Here is a 21,099-nt window from a genome sequence, read left to right as displayed (position 1 = left end):
CAACATCAGGAAGTTACCCTATTTGGTCTAAAAAGGGGAGGCATGAATAATTCACCTTTCATTTACCATATAATCAAGAAATAGCCATAAAAATGGGCAACCAGCAGCCCTTGAGGCCGCTCTGCCTGTGGAGGAGCCATTCTTTTACTCCTCTACTTTCTCAGTAAACTTGCTTTCACTTTACTCTATGGATTTGCCCTGAACTTTTTCTTGCGCGAGATCCAAGAACCCTCTCTTGGTGTCTGAATCCGGACTGCTTTCTGTTAACAGCTCTGTTCCCTCCACTCTTGTCCTCTCATTGCCAAGACTCCAACATAAGCATGCATACCCAAATAAATTCAGGCAGGCTTCACAGGGTCCCCCTCTGCCTGCCCATCCAAAGAGATCCCAGGTGCCCTAAGCATGACAAAGCACTTCTTTCTTCTGTGCCAAGGTTTCTCTGGCCACACCTGTGTGCAACCCTTTTGTTCTGCAAAATGACTCCCAAGGGAATGATTCACCAAGGTGAAAACATCCACCAAATTAGTTGTCAACGATTTTAAAAGAACCCTCCACAGGCTGCCCTCCAAATCTCTTTGATGGGGTGCCTCCCCAGTATAACATCCAAAATAACTACCTCGGAGAATAATGTAATGCCCACACACAACGCATGCTAAGTAAATGGTGGTGTGGGTTGCAAGGATCTGTGTGGACTTGTGCAATTTAACAGGAACTGCGTGAGACAACTTCCTTTTTCTATGTCCTGGTGAAAAATTCCAGTGGATTTTTAAACAGGTACGAGGGCATGGAGGCCAGCAGGGAAGACACTGTACAGAAGGAAGGTCTGTTTTTCTTTTTTTTTTTTTTAATTGAGGCAGGGTCTCACTCCATCACACAAGCTAGAGTGCAGTAGCACAATCGCAGCTCACTGAAGCCTCTACTACCCAAGCTCAATCCTCCCATCTCAGCGCCCCCCCATAGCTGGGACCACAGGCATGCGTCTCCATGCGTGGCTGTCTTTTTTTTTTCCCCATTTGTAGAGGTGGGGTCTTCTTATGCTGCCCAGGCTGGTCTCAAACTCTTGGACTCAATTGATCCTCTCATCCTGGCCTTACAAAGTGCTGGGATTACACGTGTGAGCCACCATGCCCAGCCATATTTTTCAAACATATTAAAGAATGACCAGGTTCTAACCTTGACAGTTCTGGATTAAGCAGGATGGAAAGGCCCAAACTAGTCATATGGACAGTTTTATGTCCTCCTCTCTTCTCTTCTCTCCACCTTATGAGAGAATGAGCTGGGCATGGTGGTGTGTCCCTGTAGTCCCAGCTACCTGGAAGACTGAGGCAGGAGGCTCACTTGAGCCCTGTAGTTTGAGGCTGCAGCTGAGCTATTGATTGCACCCCTACTGCACTCCAGCCTGGGCGACAGAGCAACACCTTGTCTCTAAAAAACAAAAAACGAATAAAATCATGATAATCCCTTGACCTGGCCACTCTATCATCTGACAGAAGACATGAAAGGCGGGAAGAACTGCCCAGAGGTGTCCCACAGGAAATTCCTCCGTAGGAAACTCACCATACTGGCAACAGCCTCCCACACTGACAACCTCTGTGTGGTCTCCTTAGACCACAGGAAGGTGGAAGCCATCAGTGCTGGAGGGAGAAGGAATTTCCATCCTCGCACCTGAGTCTCCTCTGCAGATCATTTACATCTTCACTAAAGGTGTTCAGACAGGGTAGGGTGAGTCTCCTGGATGCCTATTCTGCCATCATGGGAGAATTGCTGGGAGGCTTCAAATGCATCTAATGTGTTTTGGGGTTTTTTTGGTTTTTTTTTTTTTTTTTGAGATGGAGTCTCACTCTATCACCCCAGGTTGGAGTGCAGTGGCACAGACTCAGCTCACTGCCACCTCTATCTCCCGGGTTCAGGTGATTCTCCTGCCTCAGCCTCCTGAGTAGCTGGGATGACAGGCACCCACTACCGTGCCCAGCTAATTTTTGTATTTTTGGGTACAAACGGGGTTTCGTCATGTTGGCCAGGCTGGTTTCGAACTCCTGACCTCAAGTGATCTGCCCACCTCGGCCTACCAAAGTGCTGGGATTACAGGTGTGAGCCCCCAAGCCTGGCCTCTAATGGCTATTTATCATGTTTTCTCCTACTCAGATCAAATGCAAATGCCAACTGGACTTTCACTTAAGATCCTAATAGGGAAGCAAAATGTCCATCATCCTGTGTCACCCAACACAGCACAGAATCAGAGATGCCAGGAAAACATGCCCACCCGAGAAATGCAGCGTGAAAATGGTCCAGAAAGGAGGGGCTTCTTAAAAGTATTGGTTGCATTGGTTTCATTCTTCTTGCACAAGGGAACCTTGGAAAAAAAGGGGCCTGCCAAGTTTACCCGCACACACGTGAGTATTACCAAATTCATCCACATGCCCAGGTTTCTGTGCAAACAATCTGCCCTCTAGCACCTGTGTTTCCGTCTTGCTCCTCCAGTAGGATAGTAGATTTGCTTCTGGAATTCTAAAGTACATAGGTCAGGCAGGGCGTGGTGGCTCACGCCTGTAAACCCAGCACTTTGGGAGGCTAAACTGGGAGGATCACTCGAGGCCAAGAGTTCAAGACCAGCCTGGGCAACATGACAAGACTCTATCTCTACCAAAAAAAAATCAAAACAATAGCCTGGCGTGGTGATGCACACCTGCAGTCCCAGCTCCTCAGGAGGCTGAGGTGAGAGGATCCCTTGAGCCTGGGACGTCGATGCTGCAGTGACACCACGTCACTGAACTCCAGCCTGGGTGTCCGAGTGAGACCCTGTCCAAAAAAAAAGGAGTGAGATAACGCCGTATTTGTCTCTCTGTGCCTGGCTTATTTCTCAGAGCATAATGACCTCCAGTTGCATCCACATTGTTGCAAATGACAGGACTTTATTGTTTTTACAGGCTGAATAGTACACCATTGTGTACAGACCATATTTTCTTCACCCACTCATCCGCTGACAGGCACATGGGTTGTTGCCCTATCTTGGTTATTGTGTGACTCAGGCTGCAGTGAACCTGAGAGTGCAGGTATCTCTTCATTGCATGTGAGTTTAAGCCACTGTATTTGTGGTCCTTCATTCCAGCAGCCATGCAAGACTAAGACAGTGTGAAGGAACATGAGAGAGATTGCAGAAGTCAACCAAGAAGGGGGATCTTCTAAGAAGCCAGCTTTAACTCGGGTGACACTACAATATTGCTTTAGGAGAAGTTCCAATGTATCCCTGGATGCATTACAATTTTCACAGGGGCTATGATCTGAATTATGTCCCCCAAAAAATCATATATCAATGCCCTCACCCCCAGACTTTAGCATGTTACTGTTTGGAAATGTTGTCCTTGAGGAGTTAATTAAGGTAAAATGAAGTCATTAGGGTGGGCCCTGACCCAATAGGACTGGTATCCTAGTAAGAAGAGGAAGCTGGGTGCAGTGGTTCATACCTGTAATCGCAGCACTTTGGGAGGCTGAGGCAGGATTTCTTGAGGCCAGGATTTGAGACCAGCCTGGGTAACATTGGGAGACTCCATCTCTAGGAAAAATATATATACAAAAGCTGAGCATGGTGGTGCACACCTGTGGTCCCAGCTACTCAAGAGGCTGAGGTGGGAGCGTTGCTTTGGGCCCAGGAAGCCAAGGCTGCAGTGAGCTATGACAGCACCACTGAACTCTGGGCTGGGCCAGAGCAAAATCCTGTCTCTAAAAAAATAAAAATTAAAAAAGAGGAGATAAGGACACAAACACGAATGGAGGGATGGCCCTGTGAGGACACAGAGAGAAGATAGTATCTACAAGCCCAAGAGAGAGGCCTTAGGAGGAACCAGGCCTGCCCACAACTTGATCTCAGACTTCCAGCCTCCAGGACAGTGGGAAAATTAATTTCTATTAAATAAGTCACTCAGTCTGTGGTATTTTGTTATGACAGTCAGAGCAAACTAATACAGTTACACCCTACATTCATTCTCGAAGGGGCTCCTGTGGCTTCAATCTCCAAAACAGAACAAGAAGACCAAGAATCCCACCACTCATGATCTCAATGGTGAAACCCCGTCTCTACCAAAAAGACAAAAATTAGCCAGGTGTGGTGGCAGGCATCTGTAGTCCCTGCTGCTCAGGAGACTGAGGTAGGAGAATCACTTGAACTGGGAGGTGGATGTTGCAGTGAGCTGAGATCACGCCACTACACTCCAGCCTGGGTGACAGAGCTAGACTCGATAACAAAAAAAAAAGTCTGCCACCATGCTCTGCAAGACCTGGCCACCAGTAGCGTCAAACTCTGTCTCTTTCCTTGCACAGTCCTGGGATTACAGGCTTGAGCCACCAGCTTCCTCTTTATCTTCTTTCCCATCAAGGTGAAATTCACTATAACATAAAATGAATCATTTTAAAATTGACCATCTAGTGACATTTAGCACATTCACAGTGCTGTACAACTGTCATCTCAATCTAGTTCCAAAATATGTTTATCGCCCCCAAAGGAGACTGGATATTCATTCAGTAGTCCTCCCCATTTCCCCTCCCAGCTGTCTCCCTGAGCCACTGGGTTGGCTTTCTCCATCTCTCGGGATCTGTGTGTTCTATGTTCCTCTTCATGTTAAAATTTCTTCTTCTTCTTCAGTTTCCATCTCCAAGGAGATGAGCAACACGTGGGAGGCAAGGTAAGGAGACCCAGGGCCAGTAGCTTCTTGTTCAAGAGGATGGGGGAAATGCAGATCCCTGGAAAAGAAGACTTCAAAAGAGGCCAGAAACAAGAGGAATAATGCTGAGAAAATATAGCATGGAAAAGTGGAAGAGAACAGAACAGAAAAGCAGACATGTTCAGTCTGCATGAAAGAGGTAATGATGGATCATCTCATCACAGCTGCCTTTCCGTGGACCCTGCTGCATGCGGTGAATAGAGCCCCATCTAAATCCATCTGGGCTGCCATCACAAAACACAGTAGACCAAGGCTTAGAAACAATAGACATTTACTGTTGTCAGTCCTGGAGGCTGGAAGTCCAAGATGAAGGTGTGGAAGATTCAGAGTCTGGCAGAGACCAGCTTCCTAATTAATAGTGCTATCTTGCTGTGTCCTCATATAGTGGAAAGGGTGAGGGAGCTCTCTGGGGTCCCTTTTATAAAGACACTGATCCCATTCATGAGGACCCACCCTCATGACCTCATCACCTCCTAAAAGCCCCACCTGCTATTATCATCATCTTGGGGACTAGGGTTTCGACATAAGAATCTTGGGGTGGGGGACACAAATATGATGATGGTGGCCCCAGACCTGGTTTTGAGTCTGGACCCACCACAGTAAACGACCACAGGGAGGCAACCTACAGAAATGGCAGAGGGAACCCATCACACAGAAGAAACAATTGTTCCACCTTCTTACCAGGAAGCTGGCTTAACAGGAAGCTTCTAACCACAGACTTTTCTAACAGGGAAAACTCGGTCACAATTCCAAACAAAGCAAAGCACTTTCAGCTTTTTGGAAGGACTGCCTTAGGGCTTTCTCTGTATTTCCCCCAAGGTTTTTTGTTTGTTTGTTTGTTTGTTTTAAACAACCACAATGCCAGGGCTTTCTCTGTATTTCCCCCAAGGTTTTTTGTTTGTTTGTTTGTTTGTTTTAAACAACCACAATGCCACCAACATTACTACCTTTTTGAAAGATTCTCTCTCTCTTTTTTCTTTTCAACTTTACATACGCAATTTCATGCTGGAGAGAAGGGGAAACTGATGGATAGAAAAGGTTTATTTTTTGGAGACCTACAGTGTGCCAGGCACTGTGTAATCATCTCCCTTGATACTTCCTTTTATTTTTGACATAGGCTCTTACTCTGTTGCCCAGGCTGGAGCACTGTGGCACCATCATGACTCATGCAGTCTCCACCTCCTGGGCTCAAGTAATCCTCCTGCCTCAGCCTCCCTAGTAGTTGGGACTACATACAAGCCCATGCCACCACACTCAGCTACTTTAAAAAAATTTTTTGGCCTGACGTGGTGGCTCATGCCTATAATCCCAGCAGTTTGGGACGCTAAGGCAGGTGGATCACAAGGCCAGGAGTTCAAGACCAGCCTGGCCAAAAGGTGAAACCATATCTCTATAAAAACTACAAAAATTAGCCAGGCACAGTGGCAGGAGCCTGTAATCCTAGCTGCTCGGGAGGCTGAGGCAGGAGAATCACTTGAACCTGGGAGGCAAAGTTTCCAGTGAGCCGAGATCACTCCATTGCACTCCAGCCTGGGTGACAAAGTGAGACTGTCTCAAAAAAAAAAAAAAAAATTTTTTTTTGAGATGGGGTATTACTATATTGCCCAGACAGATACTGAGCTCCTGGGCTCAAGAGATCCTCCCACCTCAGCGTCCTAAAGTGCTGGGATTACAGGCATGAGCCTCCACACCTGGCTTCCCATGAATTTTTATTTGTTTGAGACAAGGTCTCTGTCACCCAGACTGCAGTGCAGTACCATGATCTCAGCCCACTGCAGCCTCAACCTCCTGGGCTCATGATTGTCATGCCTTCACCCTCCTTTGATTTTTCACAAACCATGTCTCTTCCTGGTGGGGGGTGTCTGCTGCTTTCGAGAGTTTAACATCTCCCTTCTTTGCAGCGTGCCCATGAACTGCAGATGACATTGCTTTTGTCGTCCGATCCAGTGTGCATGCCCTGCATTCCCAGGGAGCGTGCTGCAGGCAAAACCTACTGCCACATAGCATCCCTTCTCTCAGACCCTCTTTCCCATTAAGAAGACTACAAGCATGGTGGACACACCTGTAATCCCAGCTACTTCTGTGGCTGAGGTGGGAGGATCACTTGAGCATAGGAGTTCGAGACCAGCTTGGGCAACATAGCCATACCCAACTCTATAAAAATAAATAAATAAATTAGTTGAGTGTGGCAGTGCACATCTGTAGTTCCAGCTACTTGGGAGGCTGAAGTGGGAGGATCACTTGACCCAGGGAAGTGGAGGCTGCAGTGAGCTATGGCTGTAATACTACACTCTAGCCTGCACTATAGAGTGAAACTCTGTCTTCTAAAAAAAAAAAAAAAAAGAGGCAGCCAGGCGCGGTGGCTCATGCCTGTAATCCCAGCACTTTGGTAGGCCAAGGCAGGAAGATCATGAGGTCAGGAGATCGAGACCATCCCGGCTAACACGGTAAAACCCAGTCTCTACTAAAAATACAAAAAATTAGCCGGGCGTGGTGGTGGGCGCCTGTAGTCCCAGCTACTTGGGAGGCTGAGGCAAGAGAACAGCGTGAACCCAGGAGGCGGAGCTTGCAGTGAGCCAAGATTTCACCAATGTACTCCAGCCTGGGCGACAGAGCGAGACTCCGTCTCAAAAAAAAAAAAAAAAAAAAGCAAAAAGAAAATAATGTTAATATTGTCATGGTGGAACTTCTGCCCATAGAGAAACTAATGTACATATTGTACCCGTCCAGTACTTGGCATCAGTGAGTGTCATAAAGAACAACTGCCGATAATGCCATCATCCATTCATTTATTTATTCACACACAGAGTGACCAGCTTGTCCCTGTCTCTGCCTGCGACTTTCCCAGCTAGCATTGAAGGTTTCCCACCTCAGGAAATCCCAGGAACATGAGGAGGGTTGATTTCTCTATTCATGCAGTGGATGGTCTTGGGCACACACTAAGTGCCAGGTCTGTTCTTTGGATGTAGGAGATGAAAGCGACTCCAACACACAGAGGTCCCTGCACTCTTGGCATTTATGTGCCAGCAGCGGAGGCAGGCAGAATGCTTGAGCCCAGGGGTTCAAGACTAGCCTGGGCAACACAGCGAGACCCTGTCTCTTTATTTAAAATAAGTCCTGCACATGTATCTTAATTTAACTTAAATTTAATGTAACATGTATTTTAATTTAACTTAAATTAAAAATATAAAATGAAATAAACAATGAAGAGGAGAAACCAGCAGGACTTCTATCCTTGGAAATGTTCTCTGACGTGTAATATTTGATCTCATCTCTTGGCATCTGTGTGATGCACTTAAATGGAAACTGTCATTCACACATGCATGAGCCTGTCTCACACGGAGCACCCACACAAGATAAATAAGATCAAAGGGCTGAGCTCCACTTTCTGTGTATTGTTAGGCTACAAACAACACTCCTAATTGCTATGTCAACACTGCCCACAAGGCTGCTGATTTATGCACACAGTAGAATCTGACCAGTTCAGATACCATTCGTCCCGGCAGCATGCTGTGTGACAGACAGAGTGGGGATGCCGTGGACTCAATGCTTGTGTCCCCCTAAAATTCCTGTGTTGAAATTCTCACCTGCAAGGTAATGGTGTCAGGGGTTGAGGCCCTAGGGAGGTGATGAGGTTATGAGGGTGGAGCCTCATGAATGGGATCACTGCCCTTATAAAGGGGCCCCAGAGAGCTCCCTCACCCCTTCCACACCATGTGAGGACACAGCAAGAAGGCACCATCTATGAACCAGGAAGCAGGTCCCCACCAGACACCAAATCTGCCATGCCTTCATCTTGGACCTCCAGCCTCCAAAATTGTGAACAACAATAAATGTCTGTGGTTTGCTACTCTGGAGGCTGAGGCAGGAGAACAGTGTGAACCCAGGAGGCGGAGTTTGCAGTGAGCCTAGATTGCACCACTGCACTCCAGCCTGGGGGACAGAGCAAGACTCTGTCTCAAAAAAAAAAAAAAAAAGCCACCCAGTCAGTGGTATTTTGCTACAACAGCCTGAATGAACTATCTTAAGGCATTAATAAGACCCAGCAACGAGAACAGCAAAGGAAAATTCTGGCCAATTTAGGAGAACCAATATGAGATATGGTAAGGTTTCTCTTCAAACAGCCTGCTCAACCTTTTATTCTTTAATTCCCAGTATCCACGCCTGCATCTCTTTCTTCTCCTTTTCTTCTTTCTGACTTTACTACATGCCCAGGCATGCCACAGCACCAGTGGCATTATCAGCACCAGCTCACACTCCTTCCTTTATTTGGGAAAAGACTGGCTTTCTAGTTCGCCACAGATGACCCCTCCCTCCTCTCCCCTCTCTCCAATCATGTGTCCACCTTATCATTAAAGAAAGTTAAAATGTTTAGCCAGTCGGGTCTATTTTAGATTGTGCAGTCTGACCCCAGCCAATGGGGAAAGGACACAGGGGCAGGAGTTGCCTTACGAATAAAAACTTCTACTCTCCTTTGTTCAGGGTGCTCTTGGGGGAACCAGCCACACAGGAGGCACCCTTCTGTGCAGAAATAAATCTTTTTTGCTGAGAAATCCTTTGTCTAAGGGCTCGTTTTTCCTTGCAACTCCAAGCCTTATTTCTAAAAGCCAAGGACAGAATTAAAAACTACCAGTACAAGCGCTTTAGATTTCAGAACCATGCATCATTAATTATGAAGATCTCCCAGCTCTTAAGAATATAAAATATTTTCAGATGGTATATCGTGTGAAAGTTACAAAAAAAAAATGTGTTGAGGAAGACAGAGGGGTCTGCGGTGAGGGAATTCATCCTGCACCATGGTTTGGAGGGTGGTAGCTGCCAAATCCACACACTGGGTAAAACTGCATGGAACTCTACACACACACTCGCAAACACAAATGAGCACCTTTTGAAAACTAGTAAAAGGCTGAACAAGCCAGGCACGATGGCTCACGCCTGTATACAATCCCAGCACTTTGGGAAGCCGAGGTGGGAGGATCACTTGATGCACCAGGAGATCAAGACCTAAGCAACATAACAAGACTCTACCTCTACAAAACATACAAAAATTAGCCGGATATGGTGGTGCACACCTATAGTTGCAGCTACTTGGGAGGCTGAGGTGGGAGGATCACTTGAGCCCAGGAGTTCAAGGCTGGGATGAGCCGAGCTCGCACCACTGTACTCCAGACTGGGCAACAGAGTGAGACCATGTCTCAAAAAAAAAAAAAAAAACGCTGAACGAGGTATGTGTTCTCTTTAATAGGGATATACCAACATCAATGACTTGGTTCTGATATTGTCCCATGGATATGAAGACGTCACCATAGAGAACTGGCTGAAGGGTCTGTGAGACTCCAGGTACTGTTTTTAAAATCTCCTGTGAGCCTGTATTTCAAAATACGTATATTTTAGTACGGGTCCAGGAACTTTGGAGTCTTCCTCATAGTAACCGTGTAGGACAGGTACTGTTATTACTTCCCTTTTTTTCAAATGAGTAAATGTAGAACTAGGTTAAGAAAAGGAAGATGAAATGTGGACCCAAATCCTGGCCACTGGTTTACCTGCTGAATTACCTCCTTCCTGACAGGCTAACATGGGGGATACCCATGAGAAACGAGCACTGGGTCATAGATGCCAAATGATTCAATAAGGACACTTTTGGAATAAAACCTAAGTTTTTTGGGGTCTTTTTTTTTTTTTTTGAGATGGAGTCTTGCTCTGTTGCCCAAGCTGGAATGCAGTGGTGTGATTTCGGCTCACTGTAACCTCAGACTCCCTGGTTGAAGGAATTTTCCTGTCTCAGCCTCCCATGTAGCTGGGATTAAAAGCTCACGCCACCATACCCAACTAATTTTTGTATTTTTAGTAGAGAAGGGGTTTCACCTTGTTGTCCAGGATGGTCTCGATCTCCTGACCTCGTGACCTGCCCGCCTCAGCCTCCCAAAGTGCTGAGATTACAGGCATGAGCCACCGTGCCTGGCCAAACCTAAGTATTTTTTATCTGATATACAGAGAAAGCAATTCTCAAGCAGTCATTTTAAGTGGGAAGATTGGTAAAATAAGGCTGGTGGATTGCTGCACAGAGAGACATCCTCTTCTCTCTACGTAGTGTAAGTTTTTCACTTCCATAAATTATTTTATTTTATCTTATTTTATTTCATTTTATTTTTTAGACAGAAGGTCTCACTCTATTTTATTTTATTTTATTTTATTTTTTAGACAGAGGGTCTCACTCTATCACCCAGGCTGGAGTAGAGTAGCATGACTATGGTTGACTACAGCCTTGACCTCCTGGGCTCAAGTGATCCTCTTGCCTCAGCTTCCCAGGTAACTAAGAGCACAGGTATGCGCCAACATGCCCAACTACCTATTATTACTATATTTTTTAAGAGATGAGGGTCTCGCTGTATTGCCTACGCTAGTCTAGAACTCCTGGCCTCAAGCCATCCTCCCACTGCAAGTTCCCAAATAGCTGGGACTACAGGCACGCCCCACTGTACCTGGCCCAGATTTTCCTTTTTTAAAGTACAACTGTTCTCCCTCATAGGAACAAGCACGGCTTGGTTATACAAACAAGAAATTTAAAGAACCAGACTGAAACCCATTTTTTCTCTGAGGAGTCGTATGGCTGTTCTGATCCAAAGTTCCTAAAACTATTAAATCAGCCTTTAAACCAGACGTACTACAGAATCCCTTCATGCACAAAAAAGAAAAAAAAAATCCATTATCAGATTTCTCACAATTGCAAACTGCACTCTTTCTTCCTAACTACCTGAACTTGAGGAAAACTGTTGAGGAAAACTGGTCAATCTAGAACACTGACAGTTTCCTTTTTTTTTTTCCTCCATTGCCCAGGCTGCAGTGCAATGGTGTGATCTTGGCTCACTGCAACCTCTGCCTCCTTGGGTGAAAGCAATTCCTCTGACTCAGCCTCCTCAGAAGCTGGGATTACAAGCGCCTGCTTGTAATTGGCCACACCTGGCTAATTTTTGTATTTTTTCAGTAGAGATGGGGTTTTGCCATGTCAACCAGGCTGGTCTCGAACTCCTGCGCGCAAGTGATCCACCTGCCTCGGCATCCCAAAGTGCTGGGACTACCAGCATGAGCCACCACGTCCAGCCAGTGATTGGCTTTAAGTCATAGAAAAGAGGATTGCTCAACTGGAAATCTGCATACAGATCCCCTCCACCCACCCCCAAAAAGTTCAGTACTTCTGGCTGGGGATGCTTGTTTGGGGCCTGAGAGAATTAGGAATGAGGGGGAAAGAGCACTTAAAGGCAAACTTATGTTCCAGCGGTGACAGTTTAGGATGAAGAGGGGTCACACCCACACAGACTGGGTTTCAACTCCAGACTGAGACTCAAGCTCGCCCCTCACTCTTCTCCATCACGCCCTGTAAAAGAGTCCAAAGCTGCTGTAAATTGTGGCACAGAGAGACAATCGTGAAGACTCTAAAACCCTTGGGTTTTTTAGAATTTATTCTACTACTTTTAGGTGAATCACACTCACATTGCTCTTTAACCAACAACAAAGAAAGGGGCTTGGATAAAATGCTGCAGATAATGTCACCAAAGCTGTGAAGTTGTCATGAGAGAGTGTTCCAGACACAGACACACACACACACACACACACACACACCCTGGGTCCTGGTCCCCTGTTGCCCAATGAGTGTGGGATACCTAGCCCTCCTGTCACACCCTTGGAGCCCATAGGAAGTTATCCTTGAGAAAGGAGCATCATCCTCATTGAGAGCACTGACTGGACTGAAAAAAAAAGCTGACCTCCCTACCCAGCCAGCTTGGTCCCTAGAGACAACGACACTCTATTTTTAAAAATGAGGTTACCCGCTGGGTACCCTAAGCTGACTTGATGTCAAACTGAGTGGCCCCCTGTCACACGAGAGCTCCTCACCTCTGCCGCCCTCCTGCCCACATCCTGCTCTCTGCCCCGGCCTCCAGCCCCAGCTCCACGTTTCCCAAGGGACCTATGTGGGTGCCCCAAAGAATGACAAACCCTGGTGCTGAGTGCCAAGGAACGGCTGGACCTCATCAATTTTCCACTGTCGAGCTGTATTTCCACCTACTGTGGCGGCTGAACCAGTCAGGGTTCCTGCCCCACCATTCTTCCCCGCAAAACACACCCAGCTCTAAGATTAGACCAGGACAGCTTTCCATGAGGGACCAGAAGAAGAGGGAAAGCAGAGAGAAGGCAGGGAGACAGAGAGACCAAGACAGTAAGGGAACAGACAGAAAGACAGAGAGAGACAGAGGAGAAGAAATGCAGATACACGAACAGGGTCACAGAAAGAGAGAGAAAGAGAAACAGAGAAAGAGAGAATGAGATAGGAGGAGAGAGGGAGCGCAGAAACAGAGGGCCTCGTCCCACACTGTCCTTCCAAACTCAGGCTTTCCTCGTGGGCCCTTCCCTCAAGGTCTAAGTGGCAAAGAGGTCACTGAAGGAAGCTAAGTCCTCTCTTCCTCAGCGGTTCTGAAGGCCCTCTGGCTATGCCCGCTGGTCTTCCTAAGCCCTAAGGTGTGACCTTAAGCCCTTGGGCTTCCCAGCCCAGCTTCCTCCTTTCCAAAATGAGGACAAACAGGAGTTAAGAGGGTTTGAGAGCCCCCGCCCCACCAACACACCCAAGACACCCCTCTCCGCTCCCCCATTTATTTTCTTGACAGCCAACACCCCACTTAGCCATACAGAGTCCCTAAGAGACACAGGCGGGCCGGTGACAACTGTTTAAATCCAGCGCCCACGTTGAGCTGGGATATTCTGACCCACTCAGGGCTGCCCCCATAAACCAGCGCGTGTCCGGATGCAAGCGCACCGAGAACTCGAAACCTCTCTGTCAAGCTGCCCATTCGGGGTTAAGTTCAAAGACAGAGGACAAAGGAAACGGATAAAGCTTCCGATACAAGAATTACCCATTTCAGAGGCACAAGACGAAGAGCACAGGCGGTGTCAGGACATGTTAGGATCTGTCCCCAACTCCGCCGTCTTCATCCCCACAAAGCCACGAACACCTGTCCCCCGGAGCCCAGCTGCTCCTGCAGCCAATGGAGAAATCTGTACATTCCCCGCCAAGGACCCTGCCGCTGGGCACACTGGGAGGCTGGCCTGCGGGACCCCGCGCCCGTGTCCCTGGAGCTGCTGTCTGGGAGAGCGCACGAGGTACCCTAGGCGAGATGTCCTACAGGAAGTTTTGTGACGTCGGACGGCCCAGGCCCCAGAGTGCTGTGTGTGCTGGGGATACAGAGTGGTCTTCCAAAAGAGCCGTCGGGGTTCCAGGGAAGGCCCCCAGCCAGTCGGAGGAACTCGCCGGGGCTGGAGGGTGCGCTCCAGTTCTCCGAACGGCCCCCGGGGAGACCCAGGGCGCAAGGGCAGCCCCGCGCGGGGATCCCGCTGCAGGGCCCTCCCCAGAAAGCGGGCACCCGGGGCCCTTTGTCCTACTACAGGGTCCCGGCCGCGCCGCGAGCCCCTGTGGGCCGAGTTCCCGCGCGCACTCACTCACCCACGGTGACCAGCGTGTCGAAGTCCTGCAGGCTATAGGCAGGCGCCTCCGGCGACCGCGCCTCGGGGCTGGGGCAGAGCGCGGGCGCCCAGTCGGCGGTATCCTCCGCCACGTGTCGGGAGTTGCTCTCCGCCGCGGCCGACTGGGCCGGCCCGGGCGCCTCCATGGGGAGGCACTCAGGTCCGGGGCGCCGGGCCAGGCCGGAGCGCTCGGGAAGCCGGACTCCCCGGGACGGAGCCGCGGAGGGCGGCGCGGCAGCCGCGGCAGCATCAACGGAGGCTCCCCATGCGCGCCCTCGCCTCCGGATGCGCGGCCCGGCACGGCTGACGGAGACACAGAGACAATGGCTGGGCGGTGCTCACGGCACTAGCAGCAATAGCCCCGGGAGGGAGCAGCAGCTGGCCTCGCGGGGCGGGCACCGAGTGCTGGATGGCTGCGGGGAAGGCGGGGGCCCTAAGCATTCCCGGTCTCACGCCCGCCGCCTCCTCCAGCTCGGTAGCCGCGTGCGAGCTGTTGGGGCGGGCGGAAGCAGCCTGGGCGTGACTGCGCCTCTCCCCGCCCCCACCCGGCCGCGGGGCTTTGGGGGGCGTCGCCTTCGCGTGGGCTCCGCCCGGGCGGGGACCCAGCGGAGGAGTCGGAGACCCGGGCGTGCAGGCGACTCCAGTCACCATGGGCAGGGGCGGCGCTGGGGAGGTGCCCACGCCCCCTCCGCGCCCGGGGCGCCCCCGGGGTGGGACCCAGGATGACTTCCCCCGGGGTCGCACTGACGGGCCACCCGCGTTGCTGCACCGAAACCCGGAAGATGGGGAGGCTGGGTGGCCCGGGGACAGGGAGGGCGTGGCTCAGCAAAAGTGAAGCTCAAAAATAGAAACTGAAATTGGCGTTTGGTGAGGAGAGGGGCTCGAATTAGCCTGGCTACTCAGGACGCGCGCTGCGCGCGGATCCCCAAGAGGGGCTGCCGGGTCTGGGGAACAAGGTCAGCGCCCTGGTTTCGTCGTAGGACTGGTGATTCCACATTTTTACTTGGAATGGGGGAGAAAGGGTGGGCTTGACTCTGTGCGTTTGTTTGCAGCTTCCTGTGGATCTAGAATTCTTTCCAAATAAACATTTATTTAAAGAACTAGGGAAAGACAGTTTTGAGAGGTCGCCCGACCAAATGTAGCGTGTGAAACTTGATTGGTCACTGTTTAAACACCCCGGTGACAACCTGATAAAGAACTGTGCAGACGCATTTCAATTTCAGAAACGCAAAGATTTTTTTTCCTAGTGTGGCTTAGGCAATAGTTGGACATACTTATATTTAAAACTCTTATCCGTGTGGATTTGAAATGCAAATATAGCTAGATATTTGGTCACCCCTTTCCCCAGGGAAATGCAGACAGTGCTTAACTTGCGGGCCTGGCACGGCCTAGACGCTGCTCCCCTGACCCGCGACCAGGGCGCCCCAGGCTGTCGGTTGGCCAACCACACATTGAGCAGCAAGGGGTCAAACAGCAAACGCCTTTGTTTTGAGGGATCTCAGCGATTCTGCGACTGAAAGAGGTCTCCAGTCCCTCAGTCCTCAGGTCAGGGGGGCTTTCCGAGAGCCAAAGCGGCCTCTAAGATAGAACGGACACATTTTTAGGGGGACCAGGCCGAGCCATCCTTGCACAGCTAACAGGGAGTGGGCGTCAGGAAGTCTGAACCTGGCTCAGACTTTGGATTTCTGGCCCCTGGCTGCCAGCCTCGCCCAGCCTCCACCTGCGTTTTGTGGGTGGCATATCCCCCTGGGGGTGACGCCCGCTCTCTATGCTCTGCAAAATCCTGAGCTGGAATGCAAAACATATGCGACACCAGCAGGCCCCCGCCATCCCCTAAGCCTGGTTAGGACAGGTCACGGCCCTGCCAATCTTCACCAGCAAGCCGCGCAATCCCTTGATCCTGGTTAGGACAGGAAACGGCCCTGCCAAGCCCTGCCTGGCCGAGGGGTTCAGGGCCAGCAAGGAACGCGCACTCAGGAAAAGTTCGTGTTTCCCCGCAGAACGCGCGCCCTCTCCACTAGGGCCTCACCTTGGAAATGTAAGGGTGCGGCCTCATAAAGTCCTTTTACTCAAGGCACGGGTTTCACACCCAATTAAACATATGTCTTTGCCTGCAAATTGCACGCAGGAAGAAGAACGTGGCACAGATTTGCAGCGTTAACACTCTGCTTGGGCTGCTGGTTGGTCTGATTCCACCGAACCCACCCTGAACTTGACCACATACCTACCTCTTCTTATAAACAGACCCTGCACATTTCACAACACCTTGCTTGACAAAAGCTGCTTTGGAAGGATCATAAAAATCCTTCAGAAACCACAGCATAAAAATCCTTGAGAAACCACAGCCTAATTACTTGAGAGACAAAAAAGGAAAGTGCCTGTGAGTTAGACTTGGAAGGGTCATTATCGCCTTAATGAAGTGGCATTATTTTGCGGGGGGGGGGGGGGGTCAGGAAATGCTGAACTCTGCCATTCCAAAGGAATAAGTCCCTGACCCTGAACCAGAATGAGCTATAAATTTAATACCATGATAGGTACAGGCGTTGTTAAATATGAGAGGAATCAAAATTGTACCATCTGGCCAAGCGCAGTGACTCACACCTGTGATCTTAGCACTTTGGGAGGTGCGGGGATTCGAGACCAGCCTGGGCAGCATCGGAAGCCCCCCAGCGCCACCACCCCACCCCTAGCCCCCATCTCTACCAAAAAAAAAATCATTTAAAAACTAGTCAGGTGTGGTGGTGCACACCTATAATCACAGCACAATCAGAGGCGAAGGCACAAACATGCCATGAGCCCAGGAGGTCAAGGCTGCAGTGAGCTGTGACTGTGCCACTGCCCTCCAGCCTGGGCAACAGAATGAGACCTGGACTCAAAAAAAAAAAAAAATTCATACCATCTGTGAGGGGAGCTGAACATTCTTCAAGCATGCGTACCGTATGTCAGTGTTTGTGTGTATATGTGTGTATATATAATGTATATATAACATATAATATCTATTACATATATATACTGAGTTAAATATAATACGTTTGTGTTAATGTATGTGTACATAAGTATGGATATATCATATATAATATATATTTTGCATAGATGATATATAATATATATTTCTATATATGCTAAGATAAAATTTTTGTTCTATTTTTATCTTTTATTTTTTCTTTTTATATATTGAGGAGGTACAAGTGCAGATTTTCTGTTTCTGAGTAATTTTGCTTAAGATAATGGCCTCTACTTCCATCCATGTTGCTGCAAAAGATATTTCATTTTTTTGCAGCTGCATAGTATTCCATGGTGTGTGTGTGTGTGTGTGTGTGTGTGTGTGTGTGTGTAACATCTTCTTGTCTGGGCGCAGTGGCTCACACTTGTAATCCCAGCACTTTGGGAGGCCAAGGTGGGTGGATCACCTGAGGTCAGGAGTTCCAGACCTGCCTGGCCAACATGGTGAAATCCCATCTCTATTAAAAATACAAAAATTAGCTAGGCATAGTGGCGGGCACCTGTAATGCCAGCTACTAGGGAGGCTGAGGCAGGAGAATTGCTAGCACCTGGGAAGCAGACATTGGCGTGAACCACAATCATGCTGTTGCACACCAGCGTGGCAGAGACATGGTGGCGTGCACCTGTAATCCCAACCTACTTGGGAGGTCAAGGTGGCAAAGTCACTTGAGCCTAGGAGTTTGAGGCTGCAGTGGGCCATGATCACACCACTGCCCTTTAGCCTGGGTGACAGAACAAGACTCCATCTCTTCCAAATAATAAATAAATAAAAAAGGATCTGACTCAAGTGAATTCCAAATAACAAGGCCAGTGTTTTGTAGGATACAGGAGAGTTTGTTAAGAGTTTTCACACACTTCTTTGCTTTCCCACATTGGCATTATAGGGATCTAAACATTTAAAGGAAACCTCATTAACATATTACAGAACACAGTGGGTGTCCATGGTTATCTTACTCTCTGTTTCTTTTTAAATGGAGATGGGGTCTCACTATGTTGCCCAGGCTGATCTCAAACGCCTGGCCTCAAGTGATCTTCCCATCTCAGTTTCCCAAATCTCTGGGATTATAGGCAAGTGCCACCACATCCAGCTAATTAAATATTTTTTTTTTAGAGATGGGGTCTTTATATGTTGCCCAGGCATGTCTCACAAACTCCTAGGCTCAGGTGATCCTCCTACCTCAGCCTCCCAAAGTGCTGAGATTATAGGCATGGGCTGTTGCATGATGAATTCACTCTTAAGTCATCTTGCTTATTGACTTGGTTCAATACGCATCATTAATATTATTGAGTAAAACGTTACCTGTAACGTTCAAACATAGAAAAACCCTGTCTCTATTAAAAATACAAAAATCAGCCAGGTGTCGTGGTGCATACCTGTAATCCCAGCTACTCCAGATGCTGAAGCAGGAGAATCGCTTGAACCTGGGAGGTTGCAGTGAGTCGAGATCGAGCCACTGCACTCCACTCGAGGTGACAGAGTGAGACTCCATCTCACACACACGCACACAGACACACACAAAATTTAAAAATAAAAATAAAGTAATGGGAAAAACAGTGATTACTTTTGCACCAACCTATTATTTCACACCTGCCTCTTGAAGGAAACCCATTTCCTCATCTGATAAAACCATAATTACTACTGCAAATATAATGGTTCTCCATGATGGCAGAGAGCCAGGTGGGCAGAGACTATACTCTTGGACAGCAGCAGTTAGTAAATTCTGCCCCTGACACTTTTCCTCCGGAGATCCCCTGTGACTCTGTTTGAAACCTCATTCCTTGTTGGTTCTTGGGGATTACGGTGATATCATTTTCATGCCACCTTCTCTAAGAAAATTACAGCTAAATAGAAGGAATACATTCTAGAGTTCTATAGCACTACAGAATAACTATAGTTAAAAATGATATATTATAGGCCAGGTGAAATGGCTTACACTTGTAATCCCAACATTTTGGGAGGCCAAGGTAGGAGGATCACTTGAGGCCAGGAGTTTCCGACCAGTCTGGGGAATATGATGAAACCCTGTCTTTACAAAAAATACTAAATTAGTTGGGCATGATGGCTTGTGTCTGTATTATCAGCTACTCGAGAAGCTGAGGTGGGAGGATTCCTTGAGTCTGGCAAGTTGAGGCTGCATTGAGCTGTGATGGCACCACTGCACTCCAGCCTGGGTGACAGAGACCCTGTCTCAAAAAAAATTTATATATATATATATGCGTGTGTGTGTGTGCGCGCGCACGTGCGCGTATTTATGTGTATATATGTGTGCACGTATGTGTGTGCGTGCATATATATATATATGGGCCAAGCTCCATGGCTCACTCCCATAATCCCAGCACTTTAAGAGGCCAAGGTAGGTGGATCACTTGAGGTCAGGAGTTCCAGACCAGCCTGGCCAACATGGTGAAAACCCATGTCTACTAAAAATAGAAAAATAAGCCAGGCGTGGTGGCACGAGCCTGTAGTCCCAGCTACTTGGGAGGCCGAGATGGGAGGATCAGTTAAACCCAGGAGGTAGGGTTTGCAGTGAGCCGAGAGTGTGCCACTGCACTCCAGCCTGGGAGACAGAATGAGACCCTGTCTCAAAAAAAAAAAAAAAAATACACACACACACACACACATATACACATACATATATACATATAAATGTGTGTGTGCATGTGTTCGTATAGATATATGTTAGATATATGTATTATATAGTCTCAACTGTCTAGAAGGAGGGTATCAAATCTTCCTAGAACAAAGAAGGAATAAATGTTTGAGATGATGGATATGGTAATTACCCTGATCTGATCACTATACATTATATGTATCAAAACATATACCCCATGAATTTGTACACTTACTATTTGTCAATCAAAATAAATAAATAAAATATAAAAGTGTTTTAAGTACTGATACTGCTGGCAACACTATTGTCAACAAGCAGCATGTCTTTTTCTGGTTATGCATCTGTAGACCTTCCATTTCCTTCCATCACTTCAGAAGCACATAATTGATTCTTTGCACATTGAAAACATTCAAAAAAATTTGTTTTCACCTAGGCATGATGGCTCATGCCTATAATTCCAGTACTTTAGGAGGCTCACATAAGAGGTTTGCTTGAGACCAGGAGACAGAGACCCACCTAGGGTCTCCAGTCTCTGGTGAGACCTGGTCTATAGCAAAATAAAAATTTTTTTACAATTATTGTAGCTTTAGCAATTTTGCAGCTTGCATTTTTTTCTTTTCTTTCTTTTTCTCTGTCTGTCTCTGTCTTTTTTTTTTGGCAGGTCCTTCCAGGAACAAAACCTTGAATTTCTCTTTGTTCAATGAAGAGGTTGGGCCAGGGACCGACCTAGGTCTCAGTATCACATTCTAGGCTGCTGCTACTGCTGCAGGAAGGCTCTGGAATGCACTGTACCCAAGATAGGGCATGAACTTGCCACAGGATGTCTGCCTCCAAACTGTGACCTCACCTGGAGCTGTTGCTACCAATTTTCTTGTGCTCAAAGTCTTTTCTAGACTGCCTCTGCATCCAACAGTAGGACCTACACCCAGTTTACAAAGACAGCAGCTGACTCCTCTGTGCTAGATGAAATTGGTCATGAAAAAGGGAGCCAGTTATTTTCTCAGGGGCATTGTTGGGTGGCTGCAGGGCTTGGGGTTCCCATGGTGAGCCATTTGTTCTTCTGAGTGTCTGTGGTATAGGTTTGAGGGCCAGCCCTACTTGGGATACTTGGGATAGGTTTATAGGACCAGAGGGGGCTGTTTTTCCATACCTAGTCATCCCTCTCTTCAGCTGCTTACCACGAAAGCTTGGGAAAATTACAGTAAACATTGCTGAGGCCAGGCAAGGTGGCTCACTCTTGTAATCCTAAAACT

General features: G+C 48.1%; 1 protein-coding gene across 7 annotated transcripts in view; it reads right to left on the bottom strand.

The window, feature by feature from the left end:
• The window catches only part of LOC129530427 (cAMP-dependent protein kinase catalytic subunit PRKX-like), a 107,681-nt gene extending 92,955 nt beyond the window's left edge, over positions 1–14,726 (bottom strand). For 3 of the 7 annotated variants that reach the window (XM_055377248.2, XM_055377250.2, XM_055377252.2), the window contains exon 1: positions 14,212–14,649. In XM_055377248.2, the coding sequence (XP_055233223.1) occupies positions 14,212–14,481 (270 nt within the window). In that variant the 5' untranslated portion in view covers positions 14,482–14,649. The other 4 variants (XM_055377249.2, XM_063703371.1, XM_055377251.1 and 1 more) reach the window with 4 other exon arrangements.
• Positions 14,727–21,099: the final 6,373 nt, after the last annotated feature.

This window comes from Gorilla gorilla, chromosome Y (assembly GCF_029281585.2).
Source record: "Gorilla gorilla gorilla isolate KB3781 chromosome Y, NHGRI_mGorGor1-v2.1_pri, whole genome shotgun sequence".
In the NCBI taxonomy this organism is placed as follows: domain Eukaryota; kingdom Metazoa; phylum Chordata; class Mammalia; order Primates; family Hominidae; genus Gorilla; species Gorilla gorilla.
The sequence above is the reverse complement of the archived record's forward strand: the minus strand, read 5'-3'. Positions and strand labels throughout refer to the sequence as shown.